The following is a 27011-nucleotide window of genomic DNA, read 5'->3' on the forward strand; positions in this document are numbered from 1 at the left end:
GTCCTTGGGCAAGACACTTCACCCTTGCTCCTGATGGGTCCTGGTGAGCGCCTTGCATGGCAGCTCCCACCGTCAGTGTGTGAATGGGTGAAAGTGGAAATAGTGTCAAAGCGCTTTGGGCTCCTTAAAAAGGGGTAGAAAAGTGCTATACAAGTACAACCCATTTACCATTTGTCCTCACCCCTTCATAAATGTGTCCAACAAAATGCTGACATTTACTCACTAGTTTGTTCTTTTTACAATTTCTTACAATACTGACCATTTGTTTTTTTTTAACAACCTCCTTTTACACTTACTAGTCAAAGATCGTTTCTATGAGAGGACCACCACTCTGCCCTAAATACAATTTCATAACTGAAGAGCCCCTCCCTCTTTTACTTCCTGATTCCTTACCTTGAATTATGAATGTATTTTCTTCATGGGACTCAGCTACTGACAAGTCAAGCGGTGTGCGGCTTTGGGGGTTGCAGAGGCAAAAACTCGGACATGGGAGAAGCGGTTCTGGACCACCATCTGTCGCTTCAGGGCGGGGAAGCAGTGCACTGTCAACTTCGTTTATAGTGGGGACCATGCGCTGCTGACCTCGACTCAGGATGTCGTGGATCGGTGGAAGGACAACTTCAATGACCTCCGCAATCCCACCTACATGTCTTCCAATGGGAAAGCAGTGCCTCTGGACTCTGTGGAGGCCCGTCCTATATCTGGGGCTGAGGTCACCCAGGTAGTTCAAAAACTCCTCGGTGAATGAGATCTGCCTGGAGTTCCTTATGGCTCCAAATGTTGTGGGGCGGTGGTGGTTAACAAGACTCTGCAGCAGGGGCGCTGCTCTGTTAGCCATCAAGCCACGTGGGGTGAGGTGCCAAAGGTGGGGTACTCCGCCAGTCAGTCCAACAAAAGTCAACAAACTACAGGTGTGTGTCCGTGGGAGACAGGGAATACGTTAGTTGTGTATTCCCTGCACTGTTCTCTAGTGGAATCTCAAACCAAAGACCTTGCCAGGTCACTACTAGCCAGGGAGAACAATCCAGATTAGAATGTTTATGTTTGAGCGAGCGAAAACAAATGAAAACGTTTTATTTTAATTTTCTAGTTCTGGTCGGCAAATTCTTGACTGAATGGGTCCCCAGGCACACAACCCTCCACTTCTCAAACATTACGTCAGGACAGGCAGATGCTGTCCAGTTAGGGATTTAGTCCAAAATCTTAAAAGTCTCAGTGCTCACAGCTTTTGCCGTCCTTTGGTCATTTGTGGCAGCTGGGGGGCGGGCGATGAAGACAACATTGCCAGACTACGGCTTTTGACAACACCCGTCTGTTTTTGTCATCAGCCACGCTTGAAGGGTTTTGTGATTAATCAGCCTTGTGGCGAAGGTCTTTGGCATCAACATGCGGCGCCAAACGGTCGCCGTGTGGTCCGCACTCACAAACACCTCAAAGAAATGTTTGGATCAACAAATAGAAGAAGAAGACCAGTGGATAGCTTAGGTGCTTGAAGAAAGTGTGTATCTTTTAATTGTCTCTATTGCTCACAATTAAGACACAGCGTGCACACAAAACATTGAGATATTGTTGATATTGTAAATTGTTGTGATAGATGTAGGCTGACTGATACTGAAGCTAACGCTAGCTAAGTACACACAAGGCTAAGCTAATGTACGCTGACTAACGCCAGCTAGCTCTTATTAGCTATGAACACACAACGCTAAGCTAATATTAGTGAAGGGCTTTCTTCACTTTAAAAAGAATATTCACTTTTGATGAACCCGTGCTTCTCGTTGACTCTTTGCTTCTTTTCAAATGTTTGCATTTGAAAAGAAGGAATGCCGCGTTGTTCTCCACACGGACGTCATTTCTCCTCACATATGAAGACGTCCCCATGGCGACACAGACACAAGCCACAGCAAAGTTGACAGCGCATGCAGAGCGACACACACACACACCGGCAGGACTGCGGTCATGCAGCGGAGACCACAACCATGCACACCACGGGGAGGTTGGGAGACAAAAGGGCGGCGCTTGCACCACTTGATCTTTGTTGTCATTTGAACCTATCTGGAAATCTCCATTTCTTTCAACACTTTCACATCAAATGTTTCAATTTGTCACGCCTTCTTTACACCTTTTGACGTCAATGTGCTCTTCCTGTGGCGCTTACAGCGGCGTGCTCAAGTACGTGACTTGCAGGCTGCCGTTGGAGGCGGGCAAGAGCATTGAGGGTCCGGGGGGGAGGGGCTGGGACAGACCGGGGTCAGGCGCTTCTACTTTCCTTGTGGCGGACTCTGGCTTCTCTGCCGCCTCCGTCACGCAACCGTCGCCTACAGCCGCCACGCTGAGGGAGGCCAGACAGAGAGCGGTTACTTGGACAAGAGGTCAGACAACACCCACAGCGCTACTTGACCATGCAGGCCGCCCTCATCACTAATCACCTCTCAGGAGACCCACACCATCTTCATCATCATCATCTCCCCCTGAAGCAAGTGCTTTATTGTGAAAGGGAAGGACCTCAACCTAACTTCCTGACACAAAAAGCTTTGCTTGTTCAAATGAAAGAAAAATCCACTTGAATTGTGCTCCGCCCTCCCAAAACAGCACAATTGGAAGATGGAGCACGCCTTGGAAAAGATGGAGCACGCCTTTGAAAAGATGGAGCACGCCTTTGAAAAGTCTCTTCTACATGAGGAATGAAAGCATCCCACCAGAGAAAAACTACAGTAGTTGCATGAATAATGTGTTCATGTCGTACAATATTGACTAATGGATTAACTAACGTATTCATGTCATACAATATTGACTAATGGATTAACTAAAGTGTTCATGTCGTACAATATTGACTAATGGATTAATTAATGTGTTCATGTCGTACAATATTGAGTAATGGAGAGCAGACTTCTGTCAAGGTGAGCTGCTTCTGCATTGTGTGATAATTTGGAACTATGTTGTTGTTCATGTTGCACACCGTCATGTGGTGGTTGTTGTTCATGTTGCACACCGTCATGTGGTGGTTGTTGTTCATGTTGCACACCGTCATGTGATGTGGTGGTTGTTGTTCATGTTGCACACCGTCATGTGGTGGTTGTTGTTCATGTTGCACACCGTCATGTGATGTGGTGGTTGTTGTTCATGTTGCACACCGTCATGTGGTGGTTGTTGTTCATGTTGCACACCGTCATGTGATGTGGTGGTTGTTGTTCATGTTGCACACCGTCATGTGATGTGGTGGTTGTTGTTCATGTTGCACACCGTCATGTGATGTGGTGGTTGTTGTTCATGTTGCACACCGTCATGTGGTGGTTGGATTGTGTCAATATCTAACAAATACAACTTTACCTGAGAGCAGGGGGCCAAATTGTGTTGCTCTCAGACAAATATTACTTTAACGGTTAGCAGGGGCCATTATTGTGTTGATCTCTGACATATTTTACTCCAATTGGCAGCAGGAGGCAGTATTGTGTCAATCTTTAACAAATAATTATCGGTTAGCAGGGGGCAGGAGTGTGTTGATCTCTGACAAATATTACTTTGACTTTTAGCAGGGAGCAGTATTGTGCCAATCTCTACCAAATAAAACTTTAACTGTTGGCAGGGGGCATAATTGTGTTGATCTCTTATAAATATTACTTCAATTGGCAGCAGGGGGCAGTATTGTGTCGATCTCTAACAAACTGTTAGCAAGGGCTGTGATGAGGTGGCAACTTGTCCAGGGTGTACCCCGCCTACCGCCTGAATGCAGCTGAGATCGGCTCCAGCGACCCCAAAAGGGACAAGCGGTAGAAAATGGATGGATGAATGGATGTTAGCAATGGGACAGGAGTGTGTTGATCTCTGATAAATATTACTTTAACTGTTAGAAGGGGGAATCATTGTGTTGATCTCTGATGGCAGCAAGGGGCATGAATGTGTTTTTATTTGAAAAAATATGACTTTAGCTAAGAGCAGGGGGCAGGATTGTGTTGATGTCTGACAAATATTACTTCAATTGGCAGCAGGGGGCGGTACTGTGTCAGTCTCTGACAAATATCATTTTTAACTGTTATCAGGGGCAGGATTGTGTTGATGTCTGACAAATATTACTTTTACTTTTAGCAGGGGGAAGGACTGTGTTGATCTCTGACAATTATTACTTTAATTGGCAGCAGGGGACCTGATTGTGTCCATCTATTACAAACAATACTTTAAGTGTTAGCAGGGGGGGCAGGACTGGGTTGATCTCTGAAAAATATGACTTTAATTGGCAGCAGGGGACCTGATTGTGTCCATCTATTACAAACAATACTTTAATTGTTAGCAGGGAGCAGGACTGGGTTGATCTCTGACAATTATTACTTTACTTGTTAGCAGGGGGCGGGATTAGGTGAATTTCTGACAATTATTACTTTATCTGTTAGCAGGGGACAGGAGTGTGTCGATATCTGACAAATATTACTTTAACTGTTAGCAGGGGGAAATATTGTGTCAATCTCTAACAAATAATAATTTAACTGTTAGCAAGAGGGCAGGAGTGTGCTGATCTCAGTTCAATATTACTTTATCTGTTAGCAGGGGGAAGTATTGAACTCTGACAAATAATACTTTAATTGGCAGCAGGGGGCAGTATTGTGTTAATCTCTAACAGATAGTACTTTATCTGTTAGCTGTGGGACAGGAGTATGTTGATCTCTGACAAATATTACTTTAACTGTTAGCAGAAGGACAGGATTGTGTTGATCTCTGATAAATATTCCTTTATCTGGGAGGAAGTGATGAGGTTGATTTGATCTCTGACAAATTCTACTTCAATTGGCAGCAGGGGGCAGGATTGTGTTGATCTCTGACAAATATTACTTTAATTGTTAGCAGGGAGCAGGACTGTGTTGATCTCTGACAAATATTACTTTAATTGTTAGCAGGGAGCAGGACTGTGTTGATCTCTGACAAATATTATTTTAATTGTTAGCAGGGGGGCAGGATTGTGTTGATCTCTGATAAATATAACTTTAACTGTTAGCAGGGGGCAGGAGGGGGTGCAAAATCCTACTCCACCTCCTCGTGCACCTCCGAGAAACGCCAAGTAGGGAATGCCTGTGAGGGTAGTGTATGGTGGAGGCCTCAGAAACCCCAGGGCCGTCACGGTAGCCAAGTAGGTCACACAGGAAGCCTGAAAAGGGTTGGCTAGCGGAGTTCACTGCGAGCAGCTGGAGAGCCTGCTTTTAAGTCTGGGAAGACCAGTCTCCTAACACAAGGCAAGTGTAAAAAAAAAAATCCTGGCCCTCCAGATTGGGGGTTGGGCGATGGGCTAACTACCGTCCCTGGAAAAATAAACTGGTTACAGAAACCAAAACTATGGAAACTTTACCTCTGACTGACCGAAAGCTAACTGGCAACCCACAAGTGGGACATATGAGCCGTCTGGGGCAAACTCATCAGAGACCTCAGGGGGAAAGGTCTGCTGAAACTGAAGTCAAGAACAAGAATTGGATGCTCGTTGACACTCGTGATTTAGGGCTATTTAAGTAAAGTTTGATTGATTGATTGATTGATTGACGCTGGAATGTCAGAATACTATACCAAGCTGGAAAATTAGCACAACTGACCAAAGAAATGCAGCGTTACAACCTCAGCATTGTTGGTGTATGTAAGAGCTGATGGAATACCTTTGGAGAAGTAACAACTGCCACTGGAGAGACCTTTCTCTATTCAAGCAACCCCAAAGAAAGAAAACCCACACACACACGGAGTAGGACTTCTCCTTTCAAAAAGTGCAGTAAAAAGCCTCATCGGATGGGAACCAATTTCAGAAAGGATCATCACAGCCAGGTTTACATCAAAAGGACGCAATATCACATTCATTCAGTGCTACGCTCCCACCAACACTGCTGTTTTTGAAGAGAAAGACACTTTTTACCAACAACTACAGGCTGCCTTCCAGAAGGCTCCCAAAAGAGACATCAAGATTGTAATGGGAGACCTGAATGCCAAAATTGGAACGGATATTAGCGACTGGAGTGGAACGATGGAGACTGAAGGACTGGGACTGATGAAAGAGAATGGGTTTCTCTTTGCCAGCTTCAATGTCCTCAATGAGTTAGTGATTGGAGGCAGTCTCTTCCCACACAACCAAACTCGCAAAGCTAGCTGGATATCCCCAGACCACCACAATAGACAGGAAATGGACCAGAGTTCTTCTTGATGTCAGAGTCAAGAGGGGCACTGATATAGACTCTGACCACCAACTTCTAGTGGGAGGACTCAGAATGAAACTGGCAGTGGAAAAGAAAGCTGTGAACAGAGTCCAGAGAAGGTTTGAGATGAGGAATCTGAAGGATAATATAATACGACAATAATGGGGAATCTTTGGTCGCAACCGGTTCCAAGCCCTAGGAGAAGATTACATAAACAACAAATGGCAGAGATGCAAGATGGCTTTCACTAACCCTTGCAAATCTGTCCTGGGCTACAGAGACCCCAGAAGAAAGGACTGGATCACAGATGCAACTTGGAGGGAGATCGAAGCTAGGCGTGACATCAAAGCAAAACTCAACAGAGAGACAGACAACAACAAGAAGAAACGCCTCCGACAAGACTACCAAGAAAAGAGCATGGTGGTTTGTAAAAGCTACAAGAGGAACACAAAAACAAACGGAGGAGCTGGCCATCGAAGCAGAAGCAGCAGCCAGAAAAAGGAACGCCAAGGAATAGTACAGAATAACCCGTCAGCTGTCTGTGAAAGAACGGACCACAAGCCGCCCTATCAGGGACAAGCAGGGAAACCCATGGATCTATTTTAGGCCCCATCCTGTTTTCCTTATACATTCTCCCTCTTGGAGAGATTTTTAAGAAACATGGAGTGTTCTATCACTTTTATGCAGATGACTGCCAAATTTATATGCCAGTTTCAAAAAGCCACGGCACCCTGACATCCCTTCTCAAATGTCTATGCGACGTCAAGGCTTGGTTAGAACAGAATTTTTTTTAAATGAATGAGGGAAAAACGGAAATTTCAGTTTTTGGTCCGGCCCTCACTAACTTGGGACCATTGCAAAATGATGCGCGTCCCAAAGTCACCAGCCTTGGCGTCACTATAGACAGCCATTTTAAACTTGACGAACAAGTCAATGACGTTTTAAAATCGTGTTTTTATCATGTTCGTCTTTTAGTAACGGTAAATCCGATTTTATCTTTTAACCTTTTTGAACAAGTCGTGCATGCTTTTATTTCAAGTGGCCTGGACTACTGCAATGCACTTTGTGCTGGCATTAGCCAAAAAGCTCTCTCCCGGTTGCAGTTAGTCCAGAACGCGGCAGCACAACTTTTAACAGGGGCCAGTAAACGCCAGCATAGAACCCCAATTCTTCAGAGTTTGCACCGGCTCCCTGTTCATTTTAGAATTTATTTTAAAACATTGCCGTTTGTTTTTACATCTTTACATGGACTGGCACCTCAATATATCTCGGACCTCATCCAAATTTACACTCCTGCGCGCGCTCCTGCCAAGTCGTGTGTCCCTGAATCCACCGAGGACACATCAGGTGGCGGCGGCAGATGGAACACCGCTGCCGCAGAAGTATTGGCGGGCGACCTCGTAGAGGCCACATCCGTGGCCGACGTGGAGGTGGGTGCGCCCGACGAGGAGGACGCCCTGGGTACGGCCACTCCCGTGGCCGACGAGGAGGTGGAAGCATCCGGCGAGAAGGACGATCATGGCACGGCCACACGCGTGGCGGACGAGGAGGCACGCACACCGAAGCAGGTCTGGAAGCAGCAGATGAATGTGCGGGGGCTACAACCTAAGCAGGCACTGATGCAGAAGACGGACGAGGAGCAGACGCTGGTGCTGGCCGAGGAGCAGATGCTGGTGCCGGCCGAGGAGCTGACGCTGGTGCCGGCGTAGGCTCCAACCTTGGAGCAGGTGCCGTTGTGGGTTCTAGACTTGGAGTAGGTGCCGGTGTGGGCGTCAGCCTTGAAGCAGGTGCTGTAATGTGATCCAGCCAGAGGTCGGGTGCTGGAGTGGGATTCAGCCTAGGGCCCGGTGCTGGGGTGGGATCCAGACCGGGGTCAGGTGTTGCTGTGTGAACCAGCTTAGAGTCAGAAGCTGGAGTGAAATCCAGCCAAAAGTCTGGTGCTGGAGTGGGATCCAGGCCGGGGTCAGGGGCTGGTGTGTGAACCAGTTTAGGACTAGGACTTGGACTAACACTAAGACTAGGAGTGAGACTAGGACTTGAACTATGACTAGGACTATGACCTGAATAAGGACTTGGACGGGGACTTCGACAAGGACTAAGACAAGCACTAGGACTAAAACTACGATTATGATTATAACTAGGACTACGACTGGGAACGTGACTAGGAGTCAGACTAGGACAAGGGCAAGGACTAGGACTAGAAATCAAACTAGGGCTTGGGCAAGGACTTGGGCAAGGGCTAGGACTAGGACCAGGACTTGGACTACGCATCAGTCTACGAGTTGGACTAGAACTTGGACTAGAACTTGGACTTCGAAGAGGGCTAGGACTGAGACTAGGACTAGGAAACAGACAAGGAATCAGACTTGGACTAGGGCAAGGACTAAGACAAGTACTGAGAAATGGACTAGGACTCTCACTAAGAACAGGACTGGGACTAGAACTAAGACTTGGGCAGAACACCGGTGGAGGAGGACGCGCAGGAGGTTGAGGTTTGACTGGTCACAGGATGTAGCACAGTTGCCAGTACTGCCCCCCCCCCCACCCCCCACCCCAAGAGGCGGATCCCAGACGCAGTCATTATGGTCAGAGATTGACCCTAAGGGTGGGTGGTGGGAGGTCCTGGCAAGAAGCGAAGACCATTGTACAGAAGAGAGTGATATGGAGATCCATGGTGGACGCCCTAAGCTCCCCAGGGGGCCAAGAAGTTTAGGTCAAGTAAATCAAAGTGGGCAGAAAGGAGTGTGTTGATCTTTGACTAATACTACTTCAATTGGCAGCAGGGGACATGATTGTGTTGATCTTTGACTAATACTACTTCAATTGGCAGCAGGGGACAAGATTGTGTTGATCTCTGACTAATACTACTTCAATTGGAAGCAGGGGACATGATTGTGTTGATCTCTGACTAATACTACTTCAATTGGAAGCAGGGGACATGATTGTGTTGATCTCTGACTAATACTACTTCAATTGGCAGCAGGGGACATGATTGTGTTGATCTTTGACTAATACTACTTCAATTGGCAGCAGGGGACATGATTGTGTTGATCTTTGACTAATACTACTTCAATTGGCAGCAGGGGGCATGATTGTGTTGATCTCTGACTAATACTACTTCAATTGGCAGCAGGGGACAAGATTGTGTTGATCTTTGACTAATACTACTTCAATTGGCAGCAGGGGACATGATTGTGTTGATCTTTGACTAATACTACTTCAATTGGCAGCAGGGGACATGATTGTGTTGATCTTTGACTAATACTACTTCAATTGGCAGCAGGGGGCATGATTGTGTTGATCTCTGACTAATACTACTTCAATTGGCAGCAGGGGACATGATTGTGTTGATCTTTGACTAATACTACTTCAATTGGCAGCAGGGGACATGATTGTGTTGATCTTTGACTAATACTACTTCAATTGGCAGCAGGGGACATGATTGTGTTGATCTTTGACTAATACTACTTCAATTGGCAGCAGGGGACATGATTGTGTTGATCTCTGACTAATACTACTTCAATTGGCAGCAGGGGACATGATTGTGTTGATCTTTGACTAATACTACTTCAATTGGCAGCAGGGGACATGATTGTGTTGATCTTTGACTAATACTACTTCAATTGGCAGCAGGGGACATGATTGTGTTGATCTCTGACTAATACTACTTCAATTGGCAGCAGGGGACATGATTGTGTTGATCTTTGACTAATACTACTTCAATTGGAAGCAGGGGACATGATTGTGTTGATCTCTGACTAATACTACTTCAATTGGCAGCAGGGGACATGATTGTGTTGATCTTTGACTAATGCTACTTCAATTGGCAGCAGGGGACATGATTGTGTTGATCTCTGACTAATACTACTTCAATTGGAAGCAGGGGACATGATTGTGTTGATCTCTGACTAATACTACTTCAATTGGCAGCAGGGGACATGATTGTGTTGATCTTTGACTAATACTACTTCAATTGGCAGCAGGGGACATGATTGTGTTGATCTCTGACTAATACTACTTCAATTGGCAGCAGGGGACATGATTGTGTTGATCTCTGACTAATACTACTTCAATTGGCAGCAGGGGACAAGATTGTGTTGATCTCTGACTAATACTACTTCAATTGGCAGCAGGGGACATGATTGTGTTGATCTTTGACTAATACTACTTCAATTGGCAGCAGGGGACATGATTGTGTTGATCTTTGACTAATACTACTTCAATTGGCAGCAGGGGACATGATTGTGTTGATCTTTGACTAATACTACTTCAATTGGCAGCAGGGGACATGATTGTGTTGATCTTTGACTAATACTACTTCAATTGGCAGCAGGGGACATGATTGTGTTGATCTCTGACTAATACTACTTCAATTGGCAGCAGGGGACATGATTGTGTTGATCTCTGACTAATACTACTTCAATTGGCAGCAGGGGACATGATTGTGTTGATCTCTGACTAATACTACTTCAATTGGCAGCAGGGGACAAGATTGTGTTGATCTCTGACTAATACTACTTCAATTGGCAGCAGGGGACATGATTGTGTTGATCTTTGACTAATACTACTTCAATTGGCAGCAGGGGACAAGATTGTGTTGATCTCTGACTAATACTACTTCAATTGGCAGCAGGGGACATGATTGTGTTGATCTTTGACTAATACTACTTCAATTGGAAGCAGGGGACATGATTGTGTTGATCTCTGACTAATACTACTTCAATTGGCAGCAGGGGACAAGATTGTGTTGATCTCTGACTAATACTACTTCAATTGGCAGCAGGGGACATGATTGTGTTGATCTTTGACTAATACTACTTCAATTGGAAGCAGGGGACATGATTGTGTTGATCTCTGACTAATACTACTTCAATTGGAAGCAGGGGACATGATTGTGTTGATCTTTGACTAATACTACTTCAATTGGAAGCAGGGGACATGATTGTGTTGATCTCTGACTAATACTACTTCAATTGGCAGCAGGGGACAAGATTGTGTTGATCTCTGACTAATACTACTTCAATTGGCAGCAGGGGACATGATTGTGTTGATCTTTGACTAATACTACTTCAATTGGCAGCAGGGGACATGATTGTGTTGATCTTTGACTAATACTACTTCAATTGGCAGCAGGGGACATGATTGTGTTGATCTTTGACTAATACTACTTCAATTGGCAGCAGGGGACATGATTGTGTTGATCTTTGACTAATACTACTTCAATTGGAAGCAGGGGACATGATTGTGTTGATCTCTGACTAATACTACTTCAATTGGCAGCAGGGGACATGATTGTGTTGATCTCTGACTAATACTACTTCAATTGGCAGCAGGGGACATGATTGTGTTGATCTCTGACTAATACTACTTCAATTGGCAGCAGGGGACAAGATTGTGTTGATCTCTGACTAATACTACTTCAATTGGCAGCAGGGGACATGATTGTGTTGATCTTTGACTAATACTACTTCAATTGGCAGCAGGGGACAAGATTGTGTTGATCTCTGACTAATACTACTTCAATTGGCAGCAGGGGACATGATTGTGTTGATCTTTGACTAATACTACTTCAATTGGCAGCAGGGGACATGATTGTGTTGATCTTTGACTAATACTACTTCAATTGGCAGCAGGGGACATGATTGTGTTGATCTTTGACTAATACTACTTCAATTGGCAGCAGGGGACATGATTGTGTTGATCTTTGACTAATACTACTTCAATTGGCAGCAGGGGACATGATTGTGTTGATCTTTGACTAATACTACTTCAATTGGCAGCAGGGGACATGATTGTGTTGATCTTTGACTAATACTACTTCAATTGGCAGCAGGGGACATGATTGTGTTGATCTCTGACTAATACTACTTCAATTGGCAGCAGGGGACATGATTGTGTTGATCTCTGACTAATACTACTTCAATTGGCAGCAGGGGACATGATTGTGTTGATCTTTGACTAATACTACTTAAATTGGAAGCAGGGGACATGATTGTGTTGATCTCTGACTAATACTACTTCAATTGGCAGCAGGGGACATGATTGTGTTGATCTTTGACTAATACTACTTCAATTGGAAGCAGGGGACAAGATTGTGTTGATCTCTGACTAATACTACTTCAATTGGCAGCAGGGGACATGATTGTGTTGATCTTTGACTAATACTACTTCAATTGGAAGCAGGGGACATGATTGTGTTGATCTCTGACTAATACTACTTCAATTGGAAGCAGGGGACATGATTGTGTTGATCTCTGACTAATACTACTTCAATTGGCAGAAGTGGACATGATTGTGTTGATCTTTGACTAATACTACTTCAATTGGAAGCAGGGGACATGATTGTGTTGATCTCTGACTAATACTACTTCAATTGGAAGCAGGGGACATGATTGTGTTGATCTCTGACTAATACTACTTCAATTGGCAGCAGGGGACATGATTGTGTTGATCTCTGACTAATACTACTTCAATTGGCAGCAGGGGACATGATTGTGTTGATCTTTGACTAATACTACTTCAATTGGCAGCAGGGGACATGATTGTGTTGATCTCTGACTAATACTACTTCAATTGGAAGCAGGGGACATGATTGTGTTGATCTCTGACTAATACTACTTCAATTGGCAGCAGGGGACATGATTGTGTTGATCTCTGACTAATACTACTTCAATTGGCAGCAGGGGACATGATTGTGTTGATCTTTGACTAATACTACTTCAATTGGCAGCAGGGGACAAGATTGTGTTGATCTCTGACTAGTACTACTTCAATTGGCAGCAGGGGACATGATTGTGTTGATCTTTGACTAATACTACTTCAATTGGCAGCAGGGGACATGATTGTGTTGATCTTTGACTAATACTACTTCAATTGGCAGCAGGGGACATGATTGTGTTGATCTTTGACTAATACTACTTCAATTGGCAGCAGGGGACATGATTGTGTTGATCTTTGACTAATACTACTTCAATTGGCAGCAGGGGACATGATTGTGTTGATCTCTGACTAATACTACTTCAATTGGCAGCAGGGGACATGATTGTGTTGATCTCTGACTAATACTACTTCAATTGGCAGCAGGGGACATGATTGTGTTGATCTTTGACTAATACTACTTCAATTGGAAGCAGGGGACATGATTGTGTTGATCTCTGACTAATACTACTTCAATTGGCAGCAGGGGACATGATTGTGTTGATCTTTGACTAATACTACTTCAATTGGAAGCAGGGGACAAGATTGTGTTGATCTCTGACTAATACTACTTCAATTGGCAGCAGGGGACATGATTGTGTTGATCTTTGACTAATACTACTTCAATTGGAAGCAGGGGACATGATTGTGTTGATCTCTGACTAATACTACTTCAATTGGAAGCAGGGGACATGATTGTGTTGATCTCTGACTAATACTACTTCAATTGGCAGAAGTGGACATGATTGTGTTGATCTTTGACTAATACTACTTCAATTGGAAGCAGGGGACATGATTGTGTTGATCTCTGACTAATACTACTTCAATTGGAAGCAGGGGACATGATTGTGTTGATCTCTGACTAATACTACTTCAATTGGCAGCAGGGGACATGATTGTGTGGATCTCTGACTAATACTACTTCAATTGGCAGCAGGGGACATGATTGTGTTGATCTTTGACTAATACTACTTCAATTGGCAGCAGGGGACATGATTGTGTTGATCTTTGACTAATACTACTTCAATTGGCAGCAGGGGACATGATTGTGTTGATCTCTGACTAATACTACTTCAATTGGAAGCAGGGGACATGATTGTGTTGATCTCTGACTAATACTACTTCAATTGGCAGCAGGGGACATGATTGTGTTGATCTCTGACTAATACTACTTCAATTGGAAGCAGGGGACATGATTGTGTTGATCTTTGACTAATACTACTTCAATTGGCAGCAGGGGACATGATTGTGTTGATCTTTGACTAATACTACTTCAATTGGCAGCAGGGGACATGATTGTGTTGATCTCTGACTAATACTACTTCAATTGGAAGCAGGGGACAAGATTGTGTTGATCTTTGACTAATACTACTTCAATTGGAAGCAGGGGACAAGATTGTGTTGATCTTTGACTAATACTACTTCAATTGGCAGCAGGGGACATGATTGTGTTGATCTTTGACTAATACTACTTCAATTGGAAGCAGGGGACAAGATTGTGTTGATCTTTGACTAATACTACTTCAATTGGCAGCAGGGGACATGATTGTGTTGATCTCTGACTAATACTACTTCAATTGGCAGCAGGGGACAAGATTGTGTTGATCTCTGACTAATACTACTTCAATTGGCAGCAGGGGACATGATTGTGTTGATCTCTGACTAATACTACTTCAATTGGCAGCAGGGGACAAGATTGTGTTGATCTCTGACTAATACTACTTCAATTGGCAGCAGGGGACATGATTGTGTTGATCTCTGACTAATACTACTTCAATTGGCAGCAGGGGACATGATTGTGTTGATCTTTGACTAATACTACTTCAATTGGCAGCAGGGGACATGATTGTGTTGGTCTCTGACTAATACTACTTCAATTGGCAGCAGGGGACATGATTGTGTTGATCTTTGACTAATACTACTTCAATTGGCAGCAGGGGACATGATTGTGTTGATCTCTGACTAATACTACTTCAATTGGCAGCAGGGGACATGATTGTGTTGATCTCTGACTAATACTACTTCAATTGGAAGCAGGGGACATGATTGTGTTGATCTCTGACTAATACTACTTCAATTGGCAGCAGGGGACATGATTGTGTTGATCTCTGACTAATAGTACTTCAATTGGCAGCAGGGGACATGATTGTGTTGATCTTTGACTAATACTACTTCAATTGGCAGCAGGGGACATGATTGTGTTGATCTTTGACTAATACTACTTCAATTGGCAGCAGGGGACATGATTGTGTTGATCTCTGACTAATACTACTTCAATTGGAAGCAGGAGACAAGATTGTGTTGATCTTTGACTAATACTACTTCAATTGGAAGCAGGGGACAAGATTGTGTTGATCTTTGACTAATACTACTTCAATTGGCAGCAGGGGACATGATTGTGTTGATCTCTGACTAATACTACTTCAATTGGAAGCAGGGGACATGATTGTGTTGATCTCTGACTAATACTACTTCAATTGGCAGCAGGGGACATGATTGTGTTGATCTCTGACTAATAGTACTTCAATTGGCAGCAGGGGACATGATTGTGTTGATCTTTGACTAATACTACTTCAATTGGCAGCAGGGGACATGATTGTGTTGATCTCTGACTAATACTACTTCAATTGGCAGCAGGGGACATGATTGTGTTGATCTCTGACTAATACTACTTCAATTGGCAGCAGGGGACATGATTGTGTTGATCTCTGACTAATACTACTTCAATTGGCAGCAAGGGACATGATTGTGTTGATCTTTGACTAATACTACTTCAATTGGCAGCAGGGGACATGATTGTGTTGATCTCTGACTAATACTACTTCAATTGGAAGCAGGGGACAAGATTGTGTTGATCTTTGACTAATACTACTTCAATTGGAAGCAGGGGACAAGTTTGTGTTGATCTTTGACTAATACTACTTCAATTGGCAGCAGGGGACATGATTGTGTTGATCTTTGACTAATACTACTTCAATTGGCAGCAGGGGACATGATTGTGTTGATCTCTGACTAATACTACTTCAATTGGAAGCAGGGGACAAGATTGTGTTGATCTTTGACTAATACTACTTCAATTGGAAGCAGGGGACATGATTGTGTTGATCTCTGACTAATACTACTTCAATTGGCAGCAGGGGACATGATTGTGTTGATCTTTGACTAATACTACTTCAATTGGAAGCAGGGGACATGATTGTGTTGATCTTTGACTAATACTACTTCAATTGGCAGCAGGGGACATGATTGTGTTGATCTTTGACTAATACTACTTCAATTGGCAGCAGGGGACATGATTGTGTTGATCTTTGACTAATACTACTTCAATTGGAAGCAGGGGACATGATTGTGTTGATCTTTGACTAATACTACTTCAATTGGCAGCAGGGGACATGATTGTGTTGATCTTTGACTAATACTACTTCAATTGGCAGCAGGGGACATGATTGTGTTGATCTCTGACTAATACTACTTCAATTGGCAGCAGGGGACATGATTGTGTTGATCTCTGACTAATACTACTTCAATTGGCAGCAGGGGACATGATTGTGTTGATCTCTGACTAATACTACTTCAATTGGCAGCAGGGGACATGATTGTGTTGATCTTTGACTAATACTACTTCAATTGGAAGCAGGGGACATGATTGTGTTGATCTTTGACTAATACTACTTCAATTGGCAGCAGGGGACATGATTGTGTTGATCTTTGACTAATACTACTTCAATTGGCAGCAGGGGACATGATTGTGTTGATCTTTGACTAATACTACTTCAATTGGAAGCAGGGGACATGATTGTGTTGATCTCTGACTAATACTACTTCAATTGGAAGCAGGGGACAAGATTGTGTTGATCTTTGACTAATACTACTTCAATTGGAAGCAGGGGACAAGATTGTGTTGATCTTTGACTAATACTACTTCAATTGGCAGCAGGGGACATGATTGTGTTGATCTCTGACTAATACTACTTCAATTGGCAGAAGTGGACATGATTGTGTTGATCTTTGACTAATACTACTTCAATTGGCAGCAGGGGACATGATTGTGTTGATCTCTGACTAATACTACTTCAATTGGCAGCAGGGGACATGATTGTGTTGATCTTTGACTAATACTACTTCAATTGGCAGCAGGGGACATGATTGTGTTGATCTCTGACTAATACTACTTCAATTGGCAGCAGGGGACATGATTGTGTTGATCTTTGACTAATACTACTTCAATTGGAAGCAGGGGACATGATTGTGTTGATCTCTGACTAATACTACTTCAATTGGCAGCAGGGGACATGATTGTGTTGATCTTTGACTAATACTACTTCAATTGGAAGCAGGGGACAAGATTGTGTTGATCTCTGACTAATACTACTTCAATTGGCAGCAGGGGACATGATTGTGTTGATCTCTGACTAATACTACTTCAATTGGCAGCAGGGGACATGATTGTGTTGATCTCTGACTAATACTACTTCAATTGGCAGCAGGGGACATGATTGTGTTGATCTTTGACTAATACTACTTCAATTGGAAGCAGGGGACATGATTGTGTTGATCTCTGACTAATACTACTTCAATTGGAAGCAGGGGACATGATTGTGTTGATCTTTGACTAATACTACTTCAATTGGCAGCAGGGGACATGATTGTGTTGATCTCTGACTAATACTACTTCAATTGGAAGCAGGGGACATGATTGTGTTGATCTTTGACTAATACTACTTCAATTGGCAGCAGGGGACATGATTGTGTTGATCTCTGACTAATACTACTTCAATTGGCAGCAGGGGACATGATTGTGTTGATCTTTGACTAATACTACTTCAATTGGCAGCAGGGGACATGATTGTGTTGATCTCTGACTAATACTACTTCAATTGGAAGCAGGGGACAAGATTGTGTTGATCTTTGACTAATACTACTTCAATTGGAAGCAGGGGACAAGATTGTTTTGATCTTTGACTAATACTACTTCAATTGGCAGCAGGGGACATGATTGTGTTGATCTTTGACTAATACTACTTCAATTGGCAGCAGGGGACATGATTGTGTTGATCTCTGACTAATACTACTTCAATTGGAAGCAGGGGACAAGATTGTGTTGATCTTTGACTAATACTACTTCAATTGGAAGCAGGGGACATGATTGTGTTGATCTCTGACTAATACTACTTCAATTGGCAGCAAGGGACATGATTGTGTTGATCTCTGACTAATACTACTTCAATTGGCAGCAGGGGACATGATTGTGTTGATCTTTGACTAATACTACTTCAATTGGAAGCAGGGGACATGATTGTGTTGATCTTTGACTAATACTACTTCAATTGGCAGCAGGGGACATGATTGTGTTGATCTTTGACTAATACTACTTCAATTGGCAGCAGGGGACATGATTGTGTTGATCTTTGACTAATACTACTTCAATTGGAAGCAGGGGACATGATTGTGTTGATCTCTGACTAATACTACTTCAATTGGAAGCAGGGGACAAGATTGTGTTGATCTTTGACTAATACTACTTCAATTGGAAGCAGGGGACAAGATTGTGTTGATCTTTGACTAATACTACTTCAATTGGCAGCAGGGGACATGATTGTGTTGATCTCTGACTAATACTACTTCAATTGGCAGAAGTGGACATGATTGTGTTGATCTTTGACTAATACTACTTCAATTGGCAGCATGGGACATGATTGTGTTGATCTCTGACTAATACTACTTCAATTGGCAGCAGGGGACATGATTGTGTTGATCTTTGACTAATACTACTTCAATTGGCAGCAGGGGACATGATTGTGTTGATCTCTGACTAATACTACTTCAATTGGCAGCAGGGGACATGATTGTGTTGATCTTTGACTAATACTACTTCAATTGGAAGCAGGGGACATGATTGTGTTGATCTCTGACTAATACTACTTCAATTGGCAGCAGGGGACATGATTGTGTTGATCTTTGACTAATACTACTTCAATTGGAAGCAGGGGACAAGATTGTGTTGATCTCTGACTAATACTACTTCAATTGGCAGCAGGGGACATGATTGTGTTGATCTCTGACTAATACTACTTCAATTGGCAGCAGGGGACATGATTGTGTTGATCTCTGACTAATACTACTTCAATTGGCAGCAGGGGACATGATTGTGTTGATCTTTGACTAATACTACTTCAATTGGAAGCAGGGGACATGATTGTGTTGATCTCTGACTAATACTACTTCAATTGGAAGCAGGGGACATGATTGTGTTGATCTCTGACTAATACTACTTCAATTGGCAGCAGGGGACATGATTGTGTTGATCTCTGACTAATACTACTTCAATTGGCAGCAGGGGACATGATTGTGTTGATCTCTGACTAATACTACTTCAATTGGCAGCAGGGGACATGATTGTGTTGATCTTTGACTAATACTACTTCAATTGGCAGCAGGGGACATGATTGTGTTGATCTCTGACTAATACTACTTCAATTGGAAGCAGGGGACAAGATTGTGTTGATCTTTGACTAATACTACTTCAATTGGAAGCAGGGGACAAGATTGTTTTGATCTTTGACTAATACTACTTCAATTGGCAGCAGGGGACATGATTGTGTTGATCTTTGACTAATACTACTTCAATTGGCAGCAGGGGACATGATTGTGTTGATCTTTGACTAATACTACTTCAATTGGCAGCAGGGGACATGATTGTGTTGATCTTTGACTAATACTACTTCAATTGGCAGCAGGGGACATGATTGTGTTGATCTTTGACTAATACTACTTCAATTGGAAGCAGGGGACAAGATTGTGTTGATCTTTGACTAATACTACTTCAATTGGAAGCAGGGGACATGATTGTGTTGATCTCTGACTAATACTACTTCAATTGGCAGCAAGGGACATGATTGTGTTGATCTCTGACTAATACTACTTCAATTGGCAGCAGGGGACATGATTGTGTTGATCTTTGACTAATACTACTTCAATTGGAAGCAGGGGACATGATTGTGTTGATCTTTGACTAATACTACTTCAATTGGCAGCAGGGGACATGATTGTGTTGATCTTTGACTAATACTACTTCAATTGGCAGCAGGGGACATGATTGTGTTGATCTTTGACTAATACTACTTCAATTGGAAGCAGGGGACATGATTGTGTTGATCTCTGACTAATACTACTTCAATTGGAAGCAGGGGACAAGATTGTGTTGATCTTTGACTAATACTACTTCAATTGGAAGCAGGGGACAAGATTGTGTTGATCTTTGACTAATACTACTTCAATTGGCAGCAGGGGACATGATTGTGTTGATCTCTGACTAATACTACTTCAATTGGCAGAAGTGGACATGATTGTGTTGATCTTTGACTAATACTACTTCAATTGGCAGCATGGGACATGATTGTGTTGATCTCTGACTAATACTACTTCAATTGGCAGCAGGGGACATGATTGTGTTGATCTTTGACTAATACTACTTCAATTGGCAGCAGGGGACATGATTGTGTTGATCTCTGACTAATACTACTTCAATTGGCAGCAGGGGACATGATTGTGTTGATCTTTGACTAATACTACTTCAATTGGAAGCAGGGGACATGATTGTGTTGATCTCTGACTAATACTACTTCAATTGGCAGCAGGGGACATGATTGTGTTGATCTTTGACTAATACTACTTCAATTGGAAGCAGGGGACAAGATTGTGTTGATCTCTGACTAATACTACTTCAATTGGCAGCAGGGGACATGATTGTGTTGATCTCTGACTAATACTACTTCAATTGGCAGCAGGGGACATGATTGTGTTGATCTCTGACTAATACTACTTCAATTGGCAGCAGGGGACATGATTGTGTTGATCTTTGACTAATACTACTTCAATTGGAAGCAGGGGACATGATTGTGTTGATCTCTGACTAATACTACTTCAATTGGAAGCAGGGGACATGATTGTGTTGATCTCTGACTAATACTACTTCAATTGGCAGCAGGGGACATGATTGTGTTGATCTCTGACTAATACTACTTCAATTGGCAGCAGGGGACATGATTGTGTTGATCTCTGACTAATACTACTTCAATTGGCAGCAGGGGACATGATTGTGTTGATCTTTGACTAATACTACTTCAATTGGCAGCAGGGGACATGATTGTGTTGATCTCTGACTAATACTACTTCAATTGGAAGCAGGGGACAAGATTGTGTTGATCTTTGACTAATACTACTTCAATTGGAAGCAGGGGACAAGATTGTGTTGATCTTTGACTAATACTACTTCAATTGGCAGCAGGGGACATGATTGTGTTGATCTTTGACTAATACTACTTCAATTGGCAGCAGGGGACATGATTGTGTTGATCTCTGACTAATACTACTTCAATTGGAAGCAGGGGACAAGATTGTGTTGATCTTTGACTAATACTACTTCAATTGGAAGCAGGGGACATGATTGTGTTGATCTCTGACTAATACTACTTCAATTGGAAGCAGGGGACAAGATTGTGTTGATCTTTGACTAATACTACTTCAATTGGAAGCAGGGGACATGATTGTGTTGATCTTTGACTAATACTACTTCAATTGGAAGCAGGGGACAAGATTGTGTTGATCTTTGACTAATACTACTTCAATTGGAAGCAGGGGACAAGATTGTGTTGATCTTTGACTAATACTACTTCAATTGGAAGCAGGGGACATGATTGTGTTGATCTCTGACTAATACTACTTCAATTGGAAGCAGGGGACATGATTGTGTTGATCTTTGACTAATACTACTTCAATTGGAAGCAGGGGACATGATTGTGTTGATCTCTGACTAATACTACTTCAATTGGCAGCAGGGGACATGATTGTGTTGATCTCTGACTAATACTACTTCAATTGGCAGCAGGGGACATGATTGTGTTGATCTCTGACTAATACTACTTCAATTGGCAGCAGGGGACATGATTGTGTTGATCTTTGACTAATACTACTTCAATTGGAAGCAGGGGACAAGATTGTGTTGATCTCTGACTAATACTACTTCAATTGGAAGCAGGGGACATGATTGTGTTGATCTCTGACTAATACTACTTCAATTGGCAGCAGGGGACATGATTGTGTTGATCTCTGACTAATACTACTTCAATTGGCAGCAGGGGACATGATTGTGTTGATCTCTGACTAATACTACTTCAATTGGCAGCAGGGGACATGATTGTGTTGATGTCTGACTAATACTACTTCAATTGGCAGCAGGGGACATGATTGTGTTGATCTTTGACTAATACTACTTCAATTGGCAGCAGGGGACATGATTGTGTTGATCTCTGACTAATACTACTTCAATTGGCAGCAGGGGACATGATTGTGTTGATCTTTGACTAATACTACTTCAATTGGCAGCAGGGGACATGATTGTGTTGATCTTTGACTAATACTACTTCAATTGGAAGCAGGGGACAAGATTGTGTTGATCTTTGACTAATACTACTTCAATTGGAAGCAGGGGACAAGATTGTGTTGATCTTTGACTAATACTACTTCAATTGGCAGCAGGGGACATGATTGTGTCGATCTCTGACTAATACTACTTCAATTGGCAGCAGGGGACATGATTGTGTTAATCTTTGACTAATACTACTTCAATTGGCAGCAGGGGACATGATTGTGTTGATCTCTGACTAATACTACTTCAATTGGCAGCAGGGGACATGATTGTGTTGATCTCTGACTAATACTACTTCAATTGGAAGCAGGGGACATGATTGTGTTGATCTCTGACTAATACTACTTCAATTGGCAGCAGGGGACATGATTGTGTTGATCTCTGACTAATACTACTTCAATTGGCAGCAGGGGACATGATTGTGTTGATCTTTGACTAATACTACTTCAATTGGCAGCAGGGGACATGATTGTGTTGATCTCTGACTAATACTACTTCAATTGGAAGCAGGGGACAAGATTGTGTTGATCTTTGACTAATACTACTTCAATTGGAAGCAGGGGACATGATTGTGTTGATCTCTGACTAATACTACTTCAATTGGCAGCAGGGGACATGATTGTGTTGATCTTTGACTAATACTACTTCAATTGGCAGCAGGGGACATGATTGTGTTGATCTCTGACTAATACTACTTCAATTGGCAGCAGGGGACATGATTGTGTTGATCTCTCACTAATACTACTTCAATTGGCAGCAGGGGACATGATTGTGTTGATCTCTGACAAACACTACTTCAATTGGCAGCAGGGGACATGATTGTGTTGATATCTGACTAATACTACTTCAATTGGAAGCAGGGGACAAGATTGTGTTGATCTTTGACTAATACTACTTCAATTGGAAGCAGGGGACATGATTGTGTTGATCTCTGACTAATACTACTTCAATTGGCAGCAGGGGACATGATTGTGTTGATCTTTGACTAATACTACTTCAATTGGAAGCAGGGGACAAGATTGTGTTGATCTTTGACTAATACTACTTCAATTGGAAGCAGGGGACAAGATTGTGTTGATCTTTGACTAATACTACTTCAATTGGAAGCAGGGGACATGATTGTGTTGATCTCTGACTAATACTACTTCAATTGGCAGCAGGGGACATGATTGTGTTGATCTTTGACTAATACTACTTCAATTGGCAGCAGGGGACATGATTGTGTTGATCTTTGACTAATACTACTTCAATTGGCAGCAGGGGACATGATTGTGTTGATCTCTGACTAATACTACTTCAATTGGAAGCAGGGGACAAGATTGTGTTGATCTTTGACTAATACTACTTCAATTGGAAGCAGGGGACATGATTGTGTTGATCTCTGACTAATACTACTTCAATTGGAAGCAGGGGACAAGATTGTGTTGATCTTTGACTAATACTACTTCAATTGGAAGCAGGGGACATGATTGTGTTGATCTTTGACTAATACTACTTCAATTGGAAGCAGGGGACAAGATTGTGTTGATCTTTGACTAATACTACTTCAATTGGAAGCAGGGGACAAGATTGTGTTGATCTTTGACTAATACTACTTCAATTGGAAGCAGGGGACATGATTGTGTTGATCTCTGACTAATACTACTTCAATTGGAAGCAGGGGACATGATTGTGTTGATCTTTGACTAATACTACTTCAATTGGAAGCAGGGGACATGATTGTGTTGATCTCTGACTAATACTACTTCAATTGGCAGCAGGGGACATGATTGTGTTGATCTCTGACTAATACTACTTCAATTGGCAGCAGGGGACATGATTGTGTTGATCTCTGACTAATACTACTTCAATTGGCAGCAGGGGACATGATTGTGTTGATCTTTGACTAATACTACTTCAATTGGAAGCAGGGGACAAGATTGTGTTGATCTCTGACTAATACTACTTCAATTGGAAGCAGGGGACATGATTGTGTTGATCTTTGACTAATACTACTTCAATTGGAAGCAGGGGACATGATTGTGTTGATCTCTGACTAATACTACTTCAATTGGCAGCAGGGGACATGATTGTGTTGATCTCTGACTAATACTACTTCAATTGGCAGCAGGGGACATGATTGTGTTGATCTCTGACTAATACTACTTCAATTGGCAGCAGGGGACATGATTGTGTTGATGTCTGACTAATACTACTTCAATTGGCAGCAGGGGACATGATTGTGTTGATCTTTGACTAATACTACTTCAATTGGCAGCAGGGGACATGATTGTGTTGATCTCTGACTAATACTACTTCAATTGGCAGCAGGGGACATGATTGTGTTGATCTCTGACTAATACTACTTCAATTGGCAGCAGGGGACATGATTGTGTTGATCTTTGACTAATACTACTTCAATTGGCAGCAGGGGACATGATTGTGTTGATCTTTGACTAATACTACTTCAATTGGAAGCAGGGGACAAGATTGTGTTGATCTTTGACTAATACTACTTCAATTGGAAGCAGGGGACAAGATTGTGTTGATCTTTGACTAATACTACTTCAATTGGCAGCAGGGGACATGATTGTGTCGATCTCTGACTAATACTACTTCAATTGGCAGCAGGGGACATGATTGTGTTAATCTTTGACTAATACTACTTCAATTGGCAGCAGGGGACATGATTGTGTTGATCTCTGACTAATACTACTTCAATTGGCAGCAGGGGACATGATTGTGTTGATCTCTGACTAATACTACTTCAATTGGAAGCAGGGGACATGATTGTGTTGATCTCTGACTAATACTACTTCAATTGGCAGCAGGGGACATGATTGTGTTGATCTCTGACTAATACTACTTCAATTGGCAGCAGGGGACATGATTGTGTTGATCTTTGACTAATACTACTTCAATTGGCAGCAGGGGACATGATTGTGTTGATCTCTGACTAATACTACTTCAATTGGAAGCAGGGGACAAGATTGTGTTGATCTTTGACTAATACTACTTCAATTGGAAGCAGGGGACATGATTGTGTTGATCTCTGACTAATACTACTTCAATTGGCAGCAGGGGACATGATTGTGTTGATCTTTGACTAATACTACTTCAATTGGCAGCAGGGGACATGATTGTGTTGATCTCTGACTAATACTACTTCAATTGGCAGCAGGGGACATGATTGTGTTGATCTCTCACTAATACTACTTCAATTGGCAGCAGGGGACATGATTGTGTTGATCTCTGACAAACACTACTTCAATTGGCAGCAGGGGACATGATTGTGTTGATATCTGACTAATACTACTTCAATTGGAAGCAGGGGACAAGATTGTGTTGATCTTTGACTAATACTACTTCAATTGGAAGCAGGGGACATGATTGTGTTGATCTCTGACTAATACTACTTCAATTGGCAGCAGGGGACATGATTGTGTTGATCTTTGACTAATACTACTTCAATTGGAAGCAGGGGACAAGATTGTGTTGATCTTTGACTAATACTACTTCAATTGGAATCAGGGGACAAGATTGTGTTGATCTTTGACTAATACTACTTCAATTGGAAGCAGGGGACATGATTGTGTTGATCTCTGACTAATACTACTTCAATTGGCAGCAGGGGACAAGATTGTGTTGATCTTTGACTAACACTACTTCAATTGGAAGCAGGGGACATGATTGTGTTGATCCCTGACTAATACTACTTCAATTGGCAGCAGGGGACATGATTGTGTTGATCTTTGACTAATACTACTTCAATTGGCAGCAGGGGACATGATTGTGTTGATCTTTGACTAATACTACTTCAATTGGCAGCAGGGGACATGATTGTGTTGATCTCTGACTAATACTACTTCAATTGGCAGCAGGGGACATGATTGTGTTGATCTCTGACTAATACTACTTCAATTGGAAGCAGGGGACATGATTGTGTTGATCTCTGACTAATACTACTTCAATTGGCAGCAGGGGACATGATTGTGTTGATCTCTGACTAATACTACTTCAATTGGCAGCAGGGGACATGATTGTGTTGATCTTTGACTAATACTACTTCAATTGGCAGCAGGGGACATGATTGTGTTGATCTCTGACTAATACTACTTCAATTGGCAGCAGGGGACATGATTGTGTTGATCTCTGACTAATACTACTTCAATTGGCAGCAGGGGACATGATTGTGTTGATCTCTGACTAATACTACTTCAATTGGCAGCAGGGGACATGATTGTGTTGATCTCTGACAAACACTACTTCAATTGGAAGCAGGGGACATGATTGTGTTGATCTCTGACAAATATGACTACAATTGGCAGCAGTGTTAGGTTCCCATCCTCATTTTCATCTTTACATTTGTACTGTCTGCCATCCTCTGTATATTCAACAGCATCCTAGTAATTATGACGACTGAACACAGTGATATTTCTCATTAGTAATTATGACCACTGAACACATTGATATTTCTCATTAGTAATTATGACGACTGAACACACTAATATTTCTCATTACTAATTATGACGACTGAACACAGTGATATTTCTCATTAGTAATTATGAGGACTGAACACAGTGATATTTCTCATTACTAATTATGACGACTGAACACAGTGATATTTCTCATTACTAATTATGACGACTGAACACAGTGATATTTCTCATTACTAATTATGACGACTGAACACAGTGATATTTCTCATTAGTAATTATGACGACTGAACACGGTGATATTTCTCATTAGTA

At 42.4% G+C, this 27011-nt stretch overlaps 1 protein-coding gene across 2 annotated transcripts in view; it reads right to left on the minus strand.

Annotated features, from left to right (window-relative positions):
* LOC133537477 (nectin-1-like) overlaps window positions 1-27011 on the minus strand; it is a 144292-nt gene that overhangs the window by 11636 nt on the left and 105645 nt on the right. Inside the window, exon 5 of one of the 2 annotated variants that reach the window (XM_061878527.1) lies at window positions 2265-2329. The exons of the other annotated variant lie outside the window; for it this stretch is intronic. Coding sequence (XP_061734511.1) covers window positions 2265-2329 — 65 coding nt within the window. The remainder of the gene's footprint in view (window positions 1-2264; window positions 2330-27011) is intronic. 2 annotated transcript variants of the gene reach the window in all.

The sequence above is a fragment of the Nerophis ophidion genome, linkage group LG18, assembly GCF_033978795.1.
Source record: "Nerophis ophidion isolate RoL-2023_Sa linkage group LG18, RoL_Noph_v1.0, whole genome shotgun sequence".
NCBI lineage: Eukaryota > Metazoa > Chordata > Actinopteri > Syngnathiformes > Syngnathidae > Nerophis > Nerophis ophidion.